Source organism: Dasypus novemcinctus, chromosome 23 (assembly GCF_030445035.2).
Source record: "Dasypus novemcinctus isolate mDasNov1 chromosome 23, mDasNov1.1.hap2, whole genome shotgun sequence".
NCBI lineage: Eukaryota > Metazoa > Chordata > Mammalia > Cingulata > Dasypodidae > Dasypus > Dasypus novemcinctus.
The window spans coordinates 54,659,584-54,675,911 of NC_080695.1; the positions used below are offsets into that span (position 1 = coordinate 54,659,584).

General features: G+C 35.8%; 1 protein-coding gene across 3 annotated transcripts in view; it reads left to right on the forward strand.

Annotated features, from left to right (window-relative positions):
- Positions 1–16,328, forward strand: part of SMG1 (SMG1 nonsense mediated mRNA decay associated PI3K related kinase) — a 109,881-nt gene that overhangs the window by 83,248 nt on the left and 10,305 nt on the right. For all 3 annotated transcript variants that reach the window (XM_058286372.1, XM_058286373.1, XM_058286374.2), the window contains 14 exons: positions 1,823–1,961; positions 2,050–2,159; positions 2,265–2,483; positions 3,121–3,311; positions 4,043–4,215; positions 4,365–4,644; positions 5,107–5,379; positions 5,627–5,861; positions 6,199–6,425; positions 8,337–8,487; positions 8,594–8,783; positions 8,963–9,432; positions 14,277–14,414; positions 15,554–15,706. In XM_058286372.1, coding sequence (XP_058142355.1) covers positions 1,823–1,961; positions 2,050–2,159; positions 2,265–2,483; positions 3,121–3,311; positions 4,043–4,215; positions 4,365–4,644; positions 5,107–5,379; positions 5,627–5,861; positions 6,199–6,425; positions 8,337–8,487; positions 8,594–8,783; positions 8,963–9,432; positions 14,277–14,414; positions 15,554–15,706 — 2,949 coding nt within the window. The remainder of the gene's footprint in view (positions 1–1,822; positions 1,962–2,049; positions 2,160–2,264; positions 2,484–3,120; positions 3,312–4,042; positions 4,216–4,364; positions 4,645–5,106; positions 5,380–5,626; positions 5,862–6,198; positions 6,426–8,336; positions 8,488–8,593; positions 8,784–8,962; positions 9,433–14,276; positions 14,415–15,553; positions 15,707–16,328) is intronic.

The following is a 16,328-nucleotide window of genomic DNA, read 5'->3' on the forward strand; positions in this document are numbered from 1 at the left end:
GAACCAGGGCCTGGGATTGAACCCGGGACCTTGTATGTGGGAAGTCAGCACTCAACCACTGAGCCACATCGCCCCCCACCAAGTTTGTTTTTTTCGTTTGGTTTTTTGTTTTTAGGAGGTATTGGGAACCAAACCCGTGACCTCCTATGTGGGAAGCAGGCACTCAACTGCTTGAGTCACAACCACTTCCATGCATTTTGTTTTGACTGTATTCATTATTTATTCTTTTGCTTCGCTGCATCTCTTGTCTCTCTGTTTTGTTTGCCTGCCTTCTCTTCCTCTCTTCTTCCAGTAGTTTGAGACCTGTATTGGAGTATTTTTTTTTTAATTATGGTAACACACATATAAAACAGTTTGCCATTTTAACCATTCTTAATGTACAATTCATTGGTATTAATTATATTTGCATTATTGTGCTACTGTCACCACCATCCGTTACCAAAACCTCTTTATTACCCCAAACAGAAACTTATTATTAAGTTATTAAGAAATAGCTCTCATTTCCCCATCTCCCCAGCCCTTGGCAACCTCTAGTCTGCTTTCCATCTCTTGAGTTTGCTTATTCTGGCTATTTCACTAAGCATAATGTTCTCATGGTTCATCCATGTTGTAGCATATATTAGTACATCAGTCTTTTTTATAGCTGAGTAATACTCTATTTATGGATATACCACATTTTGTTTATCCATTCACCCAAATGGACACTTGAGTTGTTTCTCCCTTTTGGCTGTTGTGAATAAACGTGTACAGTTATTGTCTGAGTCCCTGTTTTCAGTTATTTTGTATGTCTGTGTGTGTGTGTGTGTATATATACACACACATACACAATATACACACACACATACACACCTAGGAATGGAATTGCCACCTGTGTTTAACTTTTTGAGGGACTGCTTGTTTTCTACAGCAGTTGCACAATTTTGCATTTCCACCAGCAATGCCTGGGGTTTCCAATATCCTACACCCTTACCAACACTTATTTACTGTTTTCTTAATACTAGCTATCCTAGTGGATATGAAGTGGTATCTTAGTATAGTTTAGATTTGCATTTCCCTGATGATTTAATGATGTTGAGCATCTTTTCATGTGTTTTTTGGCTACTTGTGTGTCTTTGGAGTAATGTCTGTTCAAATCCTTTGCTCATTTTAAAATTGGGTTGTCTTTTTGTTGAGTTGTAGGAGTTCTTTATGGTTAATTTTCCTGTATATTATGTGAGATAGGGGTATATTTGACTCTTAAGCCATACTTCTTAAAAAGACTGTGTCTGAGGTCAGCATTTAGAGGGTTATGGGTGAAATGAAAAGGAAAATAAAAATTTAGAAAGAGAAAAAACAACTCAGGAGGCTGTAAAAGAAGTGTTTTTCTTTTTTTTGAGGTACTGGGAGCTGGGTATTGAACCTGGGACCTTGTGTGTGGGAAACTGGTGCTCAACCACTGAACCAAATCGGCTTCCTTGAGTTGTTTTTCTTGTTTGTTTTCCTGTTGTTTGTTTTTGTTTTTTCCAGGAGGCATCAGGAACTGAACTCAGGATCTCCCGTGTGGGAGGTGGGCGCTCAACTGCTTGAGCCACATCCTTTCCCCTTGTGTTTCTTTTAAAATCCAGTATTCTGATAATGACTAACGAGGCCCAGGACCTTAAAGTTGTATGCAGCTACTCTGTGCAGAGTTTGCGTGACTGCATGCAGCGACCCTCAGAAGGGCTTTTGTTTATTTTAAATAGCAGCATAGGATGGAATTTTGTAAGTTTTAGAGTGTGGAAGTCTACGTCGCAGGGAAATTTGCTAACAGTGTTTAACGTGTTCCCCTGCTCTCTCTTTTTAGTCTTACGCAAGATCCACTGCAGTCATGTCTATGGTCGGATACATAATTGGCCTTGGAGATAGACATCTGGATAATGTTCTCATAGATATGACGACTGGAGAAGTTGTTCACATAGATTACAATGTTTGCTTTGAAAAAGGTAAAAGTAAAGTGGAGTTTTTCATTTATAGGTGGGTGATATATTTTTTTTCCGGAAGGGTAAAAATATAAGAATTTGTCTTTTCAAGGTAAAAGCCTTAGAGTTCCTGAGAAAGTACCTTTTCGAATGACCCAAAACATTGAAACAGCACTGGGTGTAACTGGAGTAGAAGGTGTTTTTAGGCTTTCTTGTGAGCAGGTATGCTGTTTTTTCTTATACCTTTCAGTGTACTTGTTAATTGAACAAAACCTGTAGAATGAGGAAACTTGTGGCAACACTTATTTAAAACTCTTCTCAAAACAGGTGCTACACATTATGCGGCGTGGCAGAGAGACTCTGCTGACATTGCTGGAGGCATTTGTGTATGATCCCCTGGTGGACTGGACTGCTGGTGGTGAGGCAGGCTTTGCTGGTGCTGTCTACGGTGGAGGTGGCCAACAGGCTGAGAGTAAGCAGAGCAAGAGGGAGATGGAACGAGAGATCACCCGCAGCCTCTTTTCTTCCAGAGTAGCTGAAATTAAGGTGAAACCAATGATGTAATAAGTCCCTGTTATCTTTTGTTGTATTATAGAAAATATGCATAAAAAATTGAAAACTTTCTTTAAAATTATATTTTTGCAAGGATATAATATGTAATATTGAAATGGCAGTGACGTATGGCAATGGGATGTGTTTCTGTTAGAAAATGCTTCCATTCAAAGTCACACACAATCACATACACTTCTGAGAGCTGGGTTAATGATTTGGAAAAACCCGTAACATTTTTCCATGTTGGAAAGTGTTTACCTGTGAGTGTTGTTAAGTGTTCTTCAACTGGATAGTCTTTCCTATCCTGAATTTTAATGCCTTGTAGCCAGAGATGCTAATTTTGGTTCGTATGATGTGGTGGTAACTGCATGGTGTTATGGAATTGAATCTATCTGTTTTTGGCGATGCGAACTTGAACACATTAGTTAATTTCTGGATACCTTTGTAAAATGGGGGTGATACCCTTGTTTATTTAATCCTCAAAAAAGTGTTGAGGATTAAATAAAAATAGTACGTGTGAAATACCATTCTAACATGATCTTTCTAACAGACATCATCATATCTCACAGTTGACCCTATGAGAATCTTCCTAATTATAATACTTGAAAAAAAATTTTTTTTTTTTAAACAGGTGAACTGGTTTAAAAATAGGGATGAGATGCTGGTTGTGCTTCCTAAGCTGGACAGCAGCTTAGATGAATACCTGAGTTTGCAAGAGCAGCTGACAGATGTGGAAAAACTACAGGGCAAACTGCTGGAGGAAATAGAGTTTCTGGAAGGAGCTGAAGGAGTGGATCATCCTTCTCACACCTTGCAACACAGGTTTAAAACTGTTAAATTTTATTATTAGATATATACTATTAAGGAGAATATTTGTGTAAAGACTGCCAATCTGTCTTAGAATTCTTGCAGCAACTCACTTAAATGATGAAAGGACCACAATTTTAAAGTGTTAATAAGAAATAATTCACTTAACTTTTCTGCTTTATTACATTAAATTTGAATGTTTCAGTGACTAATTATGGGAGATAGATGAGTATAGTGGGTAGAACCTTGAAATTGGATTCAGAAAATCCAAGTTTTGTTTTTCTCTTTTCGGTTTGTATCTGTCTTTAGTCATGTGTACAAAGGTGATTATTTTATCTGCTTTGCTGAGTTTTTATGATTAAGTTAAATAAGGTTGTATAAGTTAATGTGTCTTGCACAAAGCAATGCTCAGGAAAGATTTGTTGAATATACAAATGCCAAACGGTGCATGAGTATTTGAGACTACTAAGATCCGTAAAGCTTCAGTCTTTTGCCGTCAAGGAACTTTAAACCTGGCAGGTGTGGTAGACTTTTATTTGAAGTGCTGTGGTCATAGTTGAGAGAACCATGGGGTCAGGAAAAACCAGAGGAATAAGAATAAGGGACATTTGAGCAGAGACTTCGATATTGAAAAGGAGCTTATCAGGCAGTCCAAGTATGGGCAAAATAAGAATTATGAAAGTACATAGGAGAAAGAACAGCAAGTGATCTTTTGATTTTTTTTTTTTTCTTCTTCTTTTGATTAGATATTCTGAACACACTCAACTACAGACTCAACAAAGAGCTGTTCAAGAAGCCATCCAGGTGAAGCTGAATGAATTTGAACAGTGGATAACACATTATCAAGCTGCATTCAGTAATTTAGAAGCAACACAGCTTGCAAGTTTGCTTCAGGAGATAAGCACACAAATGGACCTTGGTATGGATTTTTTATTTGAGATACCTGTGAGCAGGTATCTAAAGTTTTGTAGTTCTGTGTTTATTTTTGGGGTTCTGGTTTGTGCATCTTTTCAGTGGCTGCTGACTTGAAATAGTTTCACTGTGATTAATCTTGTCTTTTGCCAAAAGGTCCTCCAAGCTATGTGCCAGCAACAGCCTTTCTGCAGAATGCTGGCCAGGCCCACTTGATTAGCCAGTGCGAGCAGCTGGAGGGGGAGGTTGGTGCTCTTCTGCAGCAGAGACGTTCAGTGCTCCGCGGCTGTTTGGAACAGCTGCATCACTATGCAACTGTAGCTCTGCAGTATCCAAAGGCCATATTTCAGAAACATCGGATTGAACAGTGGAAGACCTGGATGGAAGAGCTCATCTGTAACACTACAGTTGAGCGTTGTCAAGAACTCTATAGAAAGTAAGTTTGATAGCACTTGTTATTTTTAGTTTTGTTTTTGTTCTTTATTTCTCATTGGGAGGAGTAGCAAAGTTGCTCCTCAGTTTTTCTATTGCATTTGTATTTTATTTTTTGAAAGAAATGGTTGATAAGTGAAATTTGGATGGAGTCAACTGTTGTCATGTTTTAAGAGATTTGAGCTCATGTTTTCCCTTACAAAAAAGTGGTTTTTCCTAATTAATTAAATGTATCCCAGTATAAAAGGAGTGGGATTAGTGTAAGAAGTGCTCCATTCAAAAAGTGCTTCTGTCACTCACTGAGTCATCTTAGAAGTTGCTTAAGCTCTTAACTGTAAAATGGTGGTATTGATTCCTCTTTGAGGTTTGCAGTGTTCTCTTTTATAGAATTTTGTATTATAAAATATGAACATTATTTATAAGCAGGGGGTGTTTATGTTATAAATAAGCACTTCTTTTTTTGTAGATATGAAATGCAGTATGCTCCCCAACCGCCTCCAACAGTGTGTCAGTTCATCACTGCCACTGAAATGACCCTGCAGAGGTATGCAGCAGACATAAACAGTCGACTTATTAGACAGGTGGAACGCTTGAAACAAGAAGCAGTAACTGTGCCAGTTTGTGAAGATCAGTTGAAAGAAATTGAACGTTGCATTAAAGTCTTCCTTCATGAAAATGGAGAAGAAGGATCTTTGAGTCTAGCAAGTGTTATTATTTCTGCCCTTTGTACCCTTACAAGGTAAGTCAGCTAACTTTTTATCAAGACCATTTCATTGTCTTGTAAACACTGGTGCTTATTGATATTCTATGCTTTGAGTTTAATCTCAAACTTAATATATTCTTTTAATTTCCTTAGTCTTATCTAGTGTTAACAACTGCTTTATTTCTTCTCAGATGTTGATTTTAAATTTCATTTATGCTTTTCGCTGGATCTGTTTCAAAGTGGGGACCTGGTATTTCACTGTGCAAATAATTATCTCGTTTAGGCGCAACCTGATGATGGAAGGTGCAGCTTCAAGCGCTGGAGAGCAGCTGGTTGATCTGACTTCTCGGGATGGAGCCTGGTTCTTGGAGGAGCTCTGTAGTATGAGTGGAAATGTCACCTGCCTGGTTCAGTTACTGAAGCAGTGCCATCTAGTACCACAGGACTTGGATATCCCTAACCCTATGGAAGCATCTGAGGCAGTTCACTTAGCTAATGGAGTATACACATCACTTCAGGTAAACAATTTAAATTAGCTTTAATTTTATAAGTTTGTTTTAGATACTGAACATTGTATTTCTCTTCTCTTTAATCCAGAAAAGCAATTTGACTTACCCTTTTGAGTGTTACTTAAGCAATTCATTTAAAATAAATATCAGCATGACATTTTTATCTATAACTGGGTTATGATTATCTAAGTTTGCTCTTCATATGTAGCATCAAATCTCCAAATGTATAACCTACTATCCATAAATTTCTGCTTTCTTTAATTATGGTACTTTGTTCTCTGGGTCATCTTAGTTGTTGCTTATATAAACTCAGAAAACATTAAATATATTTTCCTCATATTTATAGGAACTGAACTCAAATTTCCGGCAAATTATATTTCCAGAAGCACTTAGATGTTTAATGAAAGGGGAATATACATTAGAGAGTATGCTTCATGAGCTGGACAATCTGATTGAGCAGACAACTGATGGCGTTCCCCTACAGACTCTAGTTGAATCTCTTCAAGCCTATTTAAGAAATGCAGCTATGGGCCTTGAAGAAGAAACACATGCTCATTACATCGATGTTGCCAGGCAAGTGAATTCTAGCTATGTTGTTTCCTTGTGGAAAATACAGGGAAGCCAGATAAAAGGATTCTGAGCTCTTGTTTTGTAAGTTTACCTTTAATTTTTTTAGCAATTATAATCAATCATTCATATATGCTTGTATAAAAAACATTTTGTTTTGAAATAACTACATATTCACAGGAAGTTGTGGAAAAAGTGTACAGGAAGTTCCCGTATACCCTTCACCCCTTCCCCTCTGGTATTAGCATCTTACATAGCTGTCGCACAATAGCAATACCATGAAGTAGGCATTGGTAATATCCACAGAGCTTATTCACGTTTCACCAGTTATATGTATACCTGTGTGTATGTCTGTGTGGTTTTGTGCAGTTTTACCATATGTATACATGTGTCTTTTTATTGCTGTAGTTATACACATATTCATGCACACGTAGTGGAGTGTGTTATTTTTTAACCCACCTAGTAGAGACTGGGCATTTCCTCTGGGCATGCATTTTACTCTTAGATAAGCCCTCAGCCCCTTTGTCTTTGGTGTCTCAGAACTTTTCTCTGACATTCTGATGTCCAGGTCATTCCAGAAAGTATAATTGAGAGAGTAGAAATGCATTGTCCCATCATGTCCTGTCCTCCCCTGCCCTCCCCTCATCCAATATGAGAAAGGATATAAGAAAATAGAACAGAAGAGAGAATTTCAAAAAGAAAAAAAAAAAAAGAAAGTAGAACAGTCTAATGAGCCCCATTTTACCACCTTTATAATTATCAGGACATGGTCAATCTTAATTAAATTGTATTGCCTCAAATATTTTGAAACAAGTACCTTTTCGTTCTTAAATACTGCAGGAAGTGTGTATCTAAAATACAAAAAATAAGTAATTATTAGCATAAATTTAAATATTTGCTGATCATTTGTTATTTGCATAATATCATCATCATATAATTTCCAAAGGTATTTAAAATGTTATGTGCTAAATCTGTAAGTCTTTCTCACTAAATTTCAGCCCTCATTTATCACCTGTTCGTGTGTAATCCAGGCTCTCCCTATTCAGATGGAGGAACTTTTCATTTATGCTTTGGGTGATGAACTTTATGCCTAGTCCTGTGGTAGCTAGCCTGTTTTTTAACTTATTACAGAAAAACATTTTTCGATATTCCCAAGGAAAATGTTATGCCATCTTTCAGCACTTTTTCCATTAGGAATTTCCCTGGTAGCTTACCTATCTTTATTCTCTTAGCAACTCTCAATAGTTCCCTATCTGTTTGGAATGATTTCTATGTGCACATATAATAAATAGAGTTAAAATTCTAGTTAGCATTTGTTTTGCTGGTAGTAGTCATGGGTATTAGGCACCTGTATTTTTGCTTTTTATGTAAAAACTTTAGTATTTGGATATATAAACACTACATAAATCTCATGCTAATGATAATTTAAGTCATGCAACTCTGAAGACTTTACATTCAAAATATGCATAATTGAAAACCGAGCCTGTGAAAAACTAGCATATTACAATTTTCTGTCTCTAATTAGCTCTCTTGTGCAGCAGTAGTGTGGGCACAATTGACAGTTAGCTAGGTCCACTAGCTAAAGAATTGTCTGGTTCTTGACATTTTTTTAATTTTGGGAGCTCATATCATTGTAATACCTGTGCATAAAGTAAGACTTTGATATTTTGTATAGTGTATTTTTTTTTAATTGTCATAGTTAAAATTGGCATAAAATTTAATCACATGAACTCTTGTTAGTATCGAGTTGAATTGGAATCGCTTACCATTGATTGCGCAGTGTGATTAATTCTACTTTCTCAATGCCAAAAGTCTTCCTGGACTTTGCACACCAGCTGTGAGACTTGTTGATGTTCCATGTGCCCCCAAAATGCTTTACTTCATTAAGGGTTTTAATTCCCTTTTCTTTTTCCCTAGAATACTACATGCTCAATATGGTGAATTAATCCAACCAAGAAATGGTTCAGTTGATGAAACACCAAAAATGTCAGCTGGGCAGATGCTTTTGGTAGCATTTGATGGCATGTTTGCCCAAGTGGAAACTGCTTTTGGCTTATTAGTTGAAAAGGTAAATACTCATTTGATTTTATGAGTAATATAAAAGTAGTTAAAGTAGTTGTGTTCAGTGTGTGAAGAGTGGAGAAATAAAACTTTCTTTTCTTCCAATTACTTAGTTAAACAAGATGGAAATTCCTATAGCTTGGCGAAAGATTGACATTATAAGGGAAGCCAGGAGTACCCAAGTCAATTTTTTTGATGATGATAATCACCGGCAGGTACTAGAAGAGATTTTTTTTCTAAAAAGGCTACAGACAATTAAGGAGTTCTTCAGGCTCTGTGGTACTTTTTCTAAAACATTGTCAGGTAATATTCTACATTTTTAAAACATACTGGATTTAGTCGTATAGTACTTTGGAAGGTGGCAAAAGAGAGTATGCTTACTTGTGTATTCATAAAACCTAAACTGAAGTACTGTAAATGACTAGCATTGTTTCCTTATTTCAGTTTTCATGAAATAATTTAAGAACATTTTCATTTTCCAGGATCAAGTTCACTTGAAGATCAGACTACTGTAAATGGACCTGTACAGATTGTCAATGTGAAAACCCTTTTTAGAAACTCTTGTTTCAGTGAAGACCAAATGGCCAAACCTATAAAGGCATTTACAGCTGACTTCGTGAGGCAACTCTTAATTGGACTACCAAACCAAGCCTTAGGGCTTACACTTTGTAGTTTTATCAGTGCTCTAGGTGTAGACATCATCGCTCAAGTAGAGGCAAAGGACTTTGGTGCTGAAAGCAAAGTTTCTGTTGATGATCTTTGTAAGAAAGCGGTGGAGCACAACATCCAGATTGGGAAGTTCTCTCAGTTAGTCATGAACAGGGCAACTGTGTTAGCAAGTTCTTATGACACTGCCTGGAAGAAGCATGATTTGGTGCGCAGGCTGGAAACCAGTATTTCTTCTTGTAAAACAAGCCTACAGCGTGTTCAGCTGCATATCGCCATGTTTCAGGTAAATATTTTTCCTCAATGTAGGGAATTTGAAAAACTAGGGGAATAACTATAAAAACTGAAGAAGAGAAATTTTTGAACTGCGTGCAAATGTGCCAACGGAGCTAGCCAAGCATTTTGGTGCTTTTTTTCTGGTTTCTCTTTTACTTAATTGAGATCATTCTGTATTTATGGTTTTATGTCCTTTGAATTTGTTTCCATCAATGTTGTATAGTTAGCATTTCCTGTGTCATTAAATATTTTTTATAAAATAATGGTTGATTAGTCACATAATTCACTGTGTAGATATTAAGGTTCTTTATAAAAGTGATTTCTGTTTCCCTCTTACTCTAATGATATAAAAACTAAAAACTGCATACATCTATCTTCATTTTGGAAATTGTGTTTAGAAGTCTACTTTTGTCCTTAATTATTTAGGAGCGGTATGATTGCACAGGCTTTGGGGTGAGATGGATTTGGAGTCAAATAAGATGTTGGTGCATAAACTTTGAGCTTAACTTCTCTATGCTCTGATTTCCTCAGCCACAGAAGAGGATAATGCCTCTCTAAAAGAATGATGATCTATATAGGACACTAAACACAATATAAATTATAGCTATTTTTCTTAATACTTCTTTTTCAAATATATGCTTCAGGATTGTCAGTAGCTTCAAACAAATTGTAATGCATGGAGTAATATTTGGGGCACTAAGTTTTCTGGGGCTCTATATTGGCAAAAAGAATGATGATTTTCTATCACTTATTTATATGGAGTAGAATTTCAGCCTCAGTGCACAGAGCTGGCATATGAACTAGAGCATATCCTTCACTTTATGATTTTTTTTTTGTTAGCTGCTTTTTTAGCTTATAAACTAGGAAAAGTAATTTATTCAAACTTCTAAAATTGCATGTATTATACATTATTAATTTTATTTATAGCGCATGAACTTGTGTATTTTACTACTACATGCTGTAAAGTTTTCTTAATTTATACATTTGTGTACAATTCAGTGGCATTAATTACATTCACATTATTGTCCTACTATCACCACCATCCTTTACCACAATGTTATTACCTCAAACAGAAACACTTTACCCATTAAGAAATACTCCCATTTCCCCCCACCCCAGCCCTTGGCAACCTACAGTCTTCCTTCAACCTCTATGAATTTGCTTATTTTAGATTGTTCATATAAGTGGAATAATGCATTGTTTGTCCTTTTGTGTCTGGCTTGTTTCACTAAGCATAATATTTTCAAGGTTCATTCATGTTGTACCATGTATCAGAACTTCATTCCTTTCTAAGGCTAAATAGTATTCCATGTATGTGTATAGCACATTTTCTTTATGCTTTCATCTGTTGATGAATGTTTGAGTTGTTTCCACCTTTCAACTTTTGTGATTCGTGATACTATGTACATTGGTGTACATGTATTTGAGTCTCTGCTTTCCAGTTGGGGTATACACCTAAGAATGGAATTGCCAGGTTATTTGATCAGGTCTGTTCAACTTTTTGAGAAATTGCCAAACTGTTTAGGATAGTAGCTGCATTATTTTCCATTCCAGTCAACAGCACAGAAGGGTTTTGATTTCTCTGCATCCTCACCAACACTTGTTGTTTTCTGTTTCTTTAATAATAGCCATCCTAGTGGATATGAATTATCTTGTTGTGGTTTTGACTTGTATTGCCTTAATGGCTAATGATGTTGAGCCTCTTCTCGTGTACTTATTGGTCTTTTACATATCGGAGAAATGTCTGTTCAAGTTCTTTGCTCATTTTAAAAATAGGTCATTTTGTTGTTGTTGAATTGTAGGCATTAATTATATATTCTGATATTAAACCCTTATCAGGTATGTGATTTCTAAATATTTTCTCCTGTTCTATAAATTATCTTTTAATTTCTTGATAATGTCATCTGATACATGCAAGTTTTAAATTTTGGTGAAGTCCTTTTTTTTTTCCTTATGTTACTTTTCCTTTTGGTGTCATATCTAAGAATCCATTGCAAAATCCGAAGTTATAAAGAGTTCCTCCTATGATATCTTCTAAGAGTTTTATAGTGTTCTTTATTTTAAGGTTGTTAATTCCTTTGGAGTTATTTTTTATGTGGTATGAGGCAAGAATCAGATTTCATTCTTTTGCCCTGTTTTCCCAGCATCATTTGTTAAAGAGACTATTCTTTTCCTATTGAGTGGACTTGACACCCTTGTTAAAATCTCTTGGCAGGGCAGAGGTTGAGCATCTGTTTTGCATGTACAAGGTCCCAGTTCTATCCCTGGAACCTCCTAAAAAAAGAAAGGTCAATTGGCCATGGATGTAAGGGTTTATTTCAGAACTCAGTTTGGTTCCACTGATCTCTGTATTTGTCCTTGTGCCAGTACCCTGCTGTTTTGATAACCATAGCTTTTTTGTAAGTTTTAAAATCAGGAAATATTTTCTTTTTTCTTTTATGAGCTGTTTTTAGCTATTTAGGACCCCTTTCCCTACCATATGAATTTGGTGATTGGCTTTTTAATTTATACAGATTCAGCTTTTGGACTTTTGACTGGGATTGCATTGAATCTGTAAATTGCTCTGGGTACAATTGACATCTTAACAATATTAAGTCTTCCAATCCATGAACACAGGATGGCTTTCCATTTATCTAGGTCTTTAATTTCTTTCAGCAATGATCTATAGTTTTCAGTTTAGAATTATCTCATATCTTTGGTAAAATTTATTACCAGATATTTTCTTCTTTTAAATGCTATTGTAAATTGTTCTTTTAATTTTCTTTTTGGATTGTTCATTGCTGATGTATGGAAACAACTGATTTTTGCATGTTAATCTTGTATCCTGCAAATTTCCTGAATTTGTTGATTATATCTAGTAGCTCTCTGGTGAAGTTTTTGGGAATTTTCTATATCTACAGGTAAAAATAGTTTTACTTCTTCCTTTAGAATTTGGTTGCCTTTTATTTCTTTTTTTGCCTAATTGCTTTGGCTATAAACTTCCAGTACAGTATTGAATAGCAATGGTGAGAGCAGGCATCCTTGTCTTGTTCCTCCTCTTAGGGGAAAAGGTTTAAGTCTTTTGCTGTAGAGTATTATGTTAGCTGTAGGTTTTTAAAAAACACCCTTTAATATATTGAGAAAGTTCCCTTCTATTCCTAGTTTTCTGCGTGATTTTATCAAGAAACAGTGTTGGATTTTTGTCAAATGCCTTTTCTGCATCAGTTGAGATGATCATGTGTTGTTTTTTTCCCCTTTACTCAGTTAATGTATATTACATTAATTGAATTTCTTTTATTAAACTATGCATTTCTTAGGATAAATCCCACTTGGTCATGGTGTATAATCTTTTTAATATGTTGCTGGATTTGATTTGCTAATATTTTGTTGAGGATTTATGCATCTTTATTCATAAGGTTTGTTGGCCTGTAATTTTCTCTTCTTGTGATATCTTTTTTTTTTTTTTAAGATTTATTTTATTTATTTCTCTCCCCTTCCCCCCGTTGTCTGCTCTTTGTGTCTATTCACTGTGTGTTCTTCTGCATCTGCTTGTATTATCAGGCGACACTGGGCATCTGTGTTTCCTTTTGTTGCATCATCTTGTCGCATCAGCTCTCCGTGTGTGCGGCACCACTCCTGGGCAGGCTGCACTCCTAATGGGGTTGCACTCCTTGCTCATGGAGCTCCCCTACGCGGGGGCACCCCTGCGTGGCAGGGCACTCCTTGTGCGCATCAGCCCTGCGCGTGGGCCAGGTCTACACGGGTCAGGAGGCCCGAGGTTTGAACCCTGGACCCTCCATATGGTAGACGGATGCTCTATCAGTTGAGCCATATCCGCTTCCCTCTTCTTGTGATATCTTTACTTGGCTTTAGGTTTAGGGTGTGCTGGCCTCAGAGAATGAGCTAGGAAGTGTTCCTTCCTCTTCAACTGTTTGAAGGAGTTGGAGGATTGTTTTTCATTCTTTAAATGTTTGGTTGAATTCACCAATATAGCCATTTAGGCCTGAACTCTCCTTTGGTTGGAGCTTTTTGATGACTGATTTAATTGCTTTCTTGTTAAAGGACTGTTGAGATTTTTCCATTTCTTGTGGAGTCAGTTTAGGTAATTTTAGTGTTTCTAGGAATTTGTCCATTTCATCTAGGTTAATCTGATTTGTTGGCATACAATAGTTCATGATATTCTCTTATCCTTTTTTATTTCTGTAAGGCTGGTAGTAATGGTCCCTCTTCCATTTCTGATTTTAGCTGTTTGCATCTTCCTTTTTTCTTTGTCTGTCTAGCTGAAGGGTTGTCAATTTTATTGACATTTTCAAAGAACCAACATTTAGTTTCATTGAATCTTAGTTGTTTTTTCTGTTCTTTATTTTATCTCTAATCTTTATTATTTTTTTCCTTTTGTAGCAGACTTTTTTTGGAAATAGTGTACTAATTTTTACATAGACTTGGAAATATCTTCAAAATTACTGCTTTTATCAGGGTTCTTAAGAAGGGGTCTGTGAGCTTGAATTTTAATTCAAAAAAACATTCTTGTAGAGACGTGTTGGTGCGATTGTGATATACTTATTAAATAATACACAGTATAATGTGGACTTTGTCAGGTTTTCACTTGACTGGCAGAGGGGTCTGTGGAACAAAAAAGGTTAAGAACGTCTGAATTAAATGTTACATTTCACAGATCCAAGAAATTTATGAGCTATTCATTCTCTACCTCAGGAAATGTCTTACCTGGTTGTGGTTCTTTGGTGATGTTTCTAATATTGCTACTCCTTGCCCGCCCCACATTTCTCTTGCTGGTTTTTTTTCCCCCCCTCTTCCCATCCTAACTCATAACCCCTCTCTGCATATATCTAATTTTATTTCTCTTCCTTTGAACAGTGGCAGCATGAAGATCTCCTTATCAACAGACCGCAAGCCATGTCAGTCACACCTCCACCTCGTTCTGCAATCCTAACCAGCATGAAAAAGAAACTTCATACTCTGAGCCAGATTGAAACTTCAATTGCAGCAGTTCAGGTATATTTTATCAGGTCTTCCTTCTGACACATCTTACTTTTTAGATATGACCTACATTGTAATTTAAGTTTTCAGTGCTCTGCTGTTCAGTACATCTACATGTTTCTCCTCCACTTCTAAGCCAGAGGGACATACTCCTTTTTTCACTTTCATTTTTATTTTTATTTTTTATATCTAACTCTTTAAGAGAATTGAGTCTTAAAGTAGCAGTGTATTTTAAAACAGGAGTAGAGAACTTAACATTTTTGGTTATTAATGAATTTATTGATTACTATGCCTTTATACATTAAGGGAACCTTGTTGATTGGAAAGACTTTGAATGTTTAATGCTAAAATGTATATAAGCAGTATTATCCGATTTATTATCTTATTGTTATTGTTTATCTTTATATTGCATATCCTTTACACCTTAATGACATTTTTGTTTCTTTTTATGAATTAATAAATTAATATTTGTGTAAAACCAAGTGTAATTACTTTAGCAATTTTTAAAAACATTTTATAATGAAGCTTTTCTGGAGCGCAATTTGTTGAAGATTGAAATAACCTTTCTCTATAGCATATTAGTCAGAGAAAGATATATTTTCAATTTAGGGGAATGAACTGCCGTTTCTTACCAATTTTAGGGGCATGTGTGCGTGTGTGTGTAGAGAGTGAATTCCTCCTCTGAATTGTTGAGTAAATTTAAGAAAAACTTTGTTATGTAAACATTCCCTGTCAAATCTGGCAAAAAACTTTAATCATAAACTTCTGAATTTGTTGGGATCGGATTTTTATCTTTCACAATTAAAATAGAAATGGATTTCCTTGTAGATAGCACATATATAATGCAGTAGGACTTGTATAGCAGGTTTTTTTTTTTTTAAGATTTAAAAGAAAAGAAAATAAAAAACTTTGATCTGCAAATTTATGACAATAAAGTGAAAGCCAGTTCTTACCTCTCCAGGCATATTTGGGCTCAGTTATTCAAAGTGAAATCAAAATTAATTCCAAAGGTGACTGTTAGTAAAGATCTGTTTTTTTAATGACTTATGCTCCTTCTTGCTTTTTAAAAATCCCTCTTATATAAAATACTTAACATTTTGCAAGTGGAGAGAGTCTTATAAACATTCACTCATATTCTGCTGACTTGTTTATAGGAGAAACTAGCAGCTCTGGAAGCAAGTATTGAGCAACGACTCAAGTGGGCAGGGGGTGCCAATCCTGCATTGGCACCTGTACTACAAGATTTTGAAGCTACGATAGCCGAAAGAAGAAATCTTGTTCTTAAAGAGAGCCAAAGAGCAAGTCAGGTATTGTGCCTCATGTGTGCCATCTTTATATTGTTACAGTATGATATAGCTGTTTTTTTTCCTTTTATAAAGCTGATTTGAAGTTACCTGTGGAATAACCAGGAAGAGCTCAAGAGCCCATTTTGTAGTTCCCAGCCCTGGAGGGAGAGGCACATGACTGATAGGTCTTCTGGGGTATCCCTTAGGCTGGGCTCACAGCTGGTTATTACCCTAGTCACTTACTGCCTATCAGTTAGGTATGAAGTAAATTCAGCTTCTGTTGAAAATAGACACAGTGTTCATTCCATTTGTTTAAGGTTCTTGTTCTAATACAACCAAGATGATCCAAAGATTTGAAAAGATATTTTGAATATTATTTTTTCCACACAACAATAAAATGCCTTATTACCTTGTGCTCTGCCAGAGGTTGTGTATTAACTTAGTTGTTTCTGAAATAAAAATAAACCCAAAACACTAGATGCAATCCTAGAGTGTTTAAATGTTTTACACATCACCAAAATTTAGTAATTGTCAACTAAATCCTATCATCCTATCTTATTTCACCTATACTTCCTAGCTTTGTTCCATATTTCTGTATGTTATAGAAATCCAAAACATTGTATCATTTTTTTTCTGTAAATAC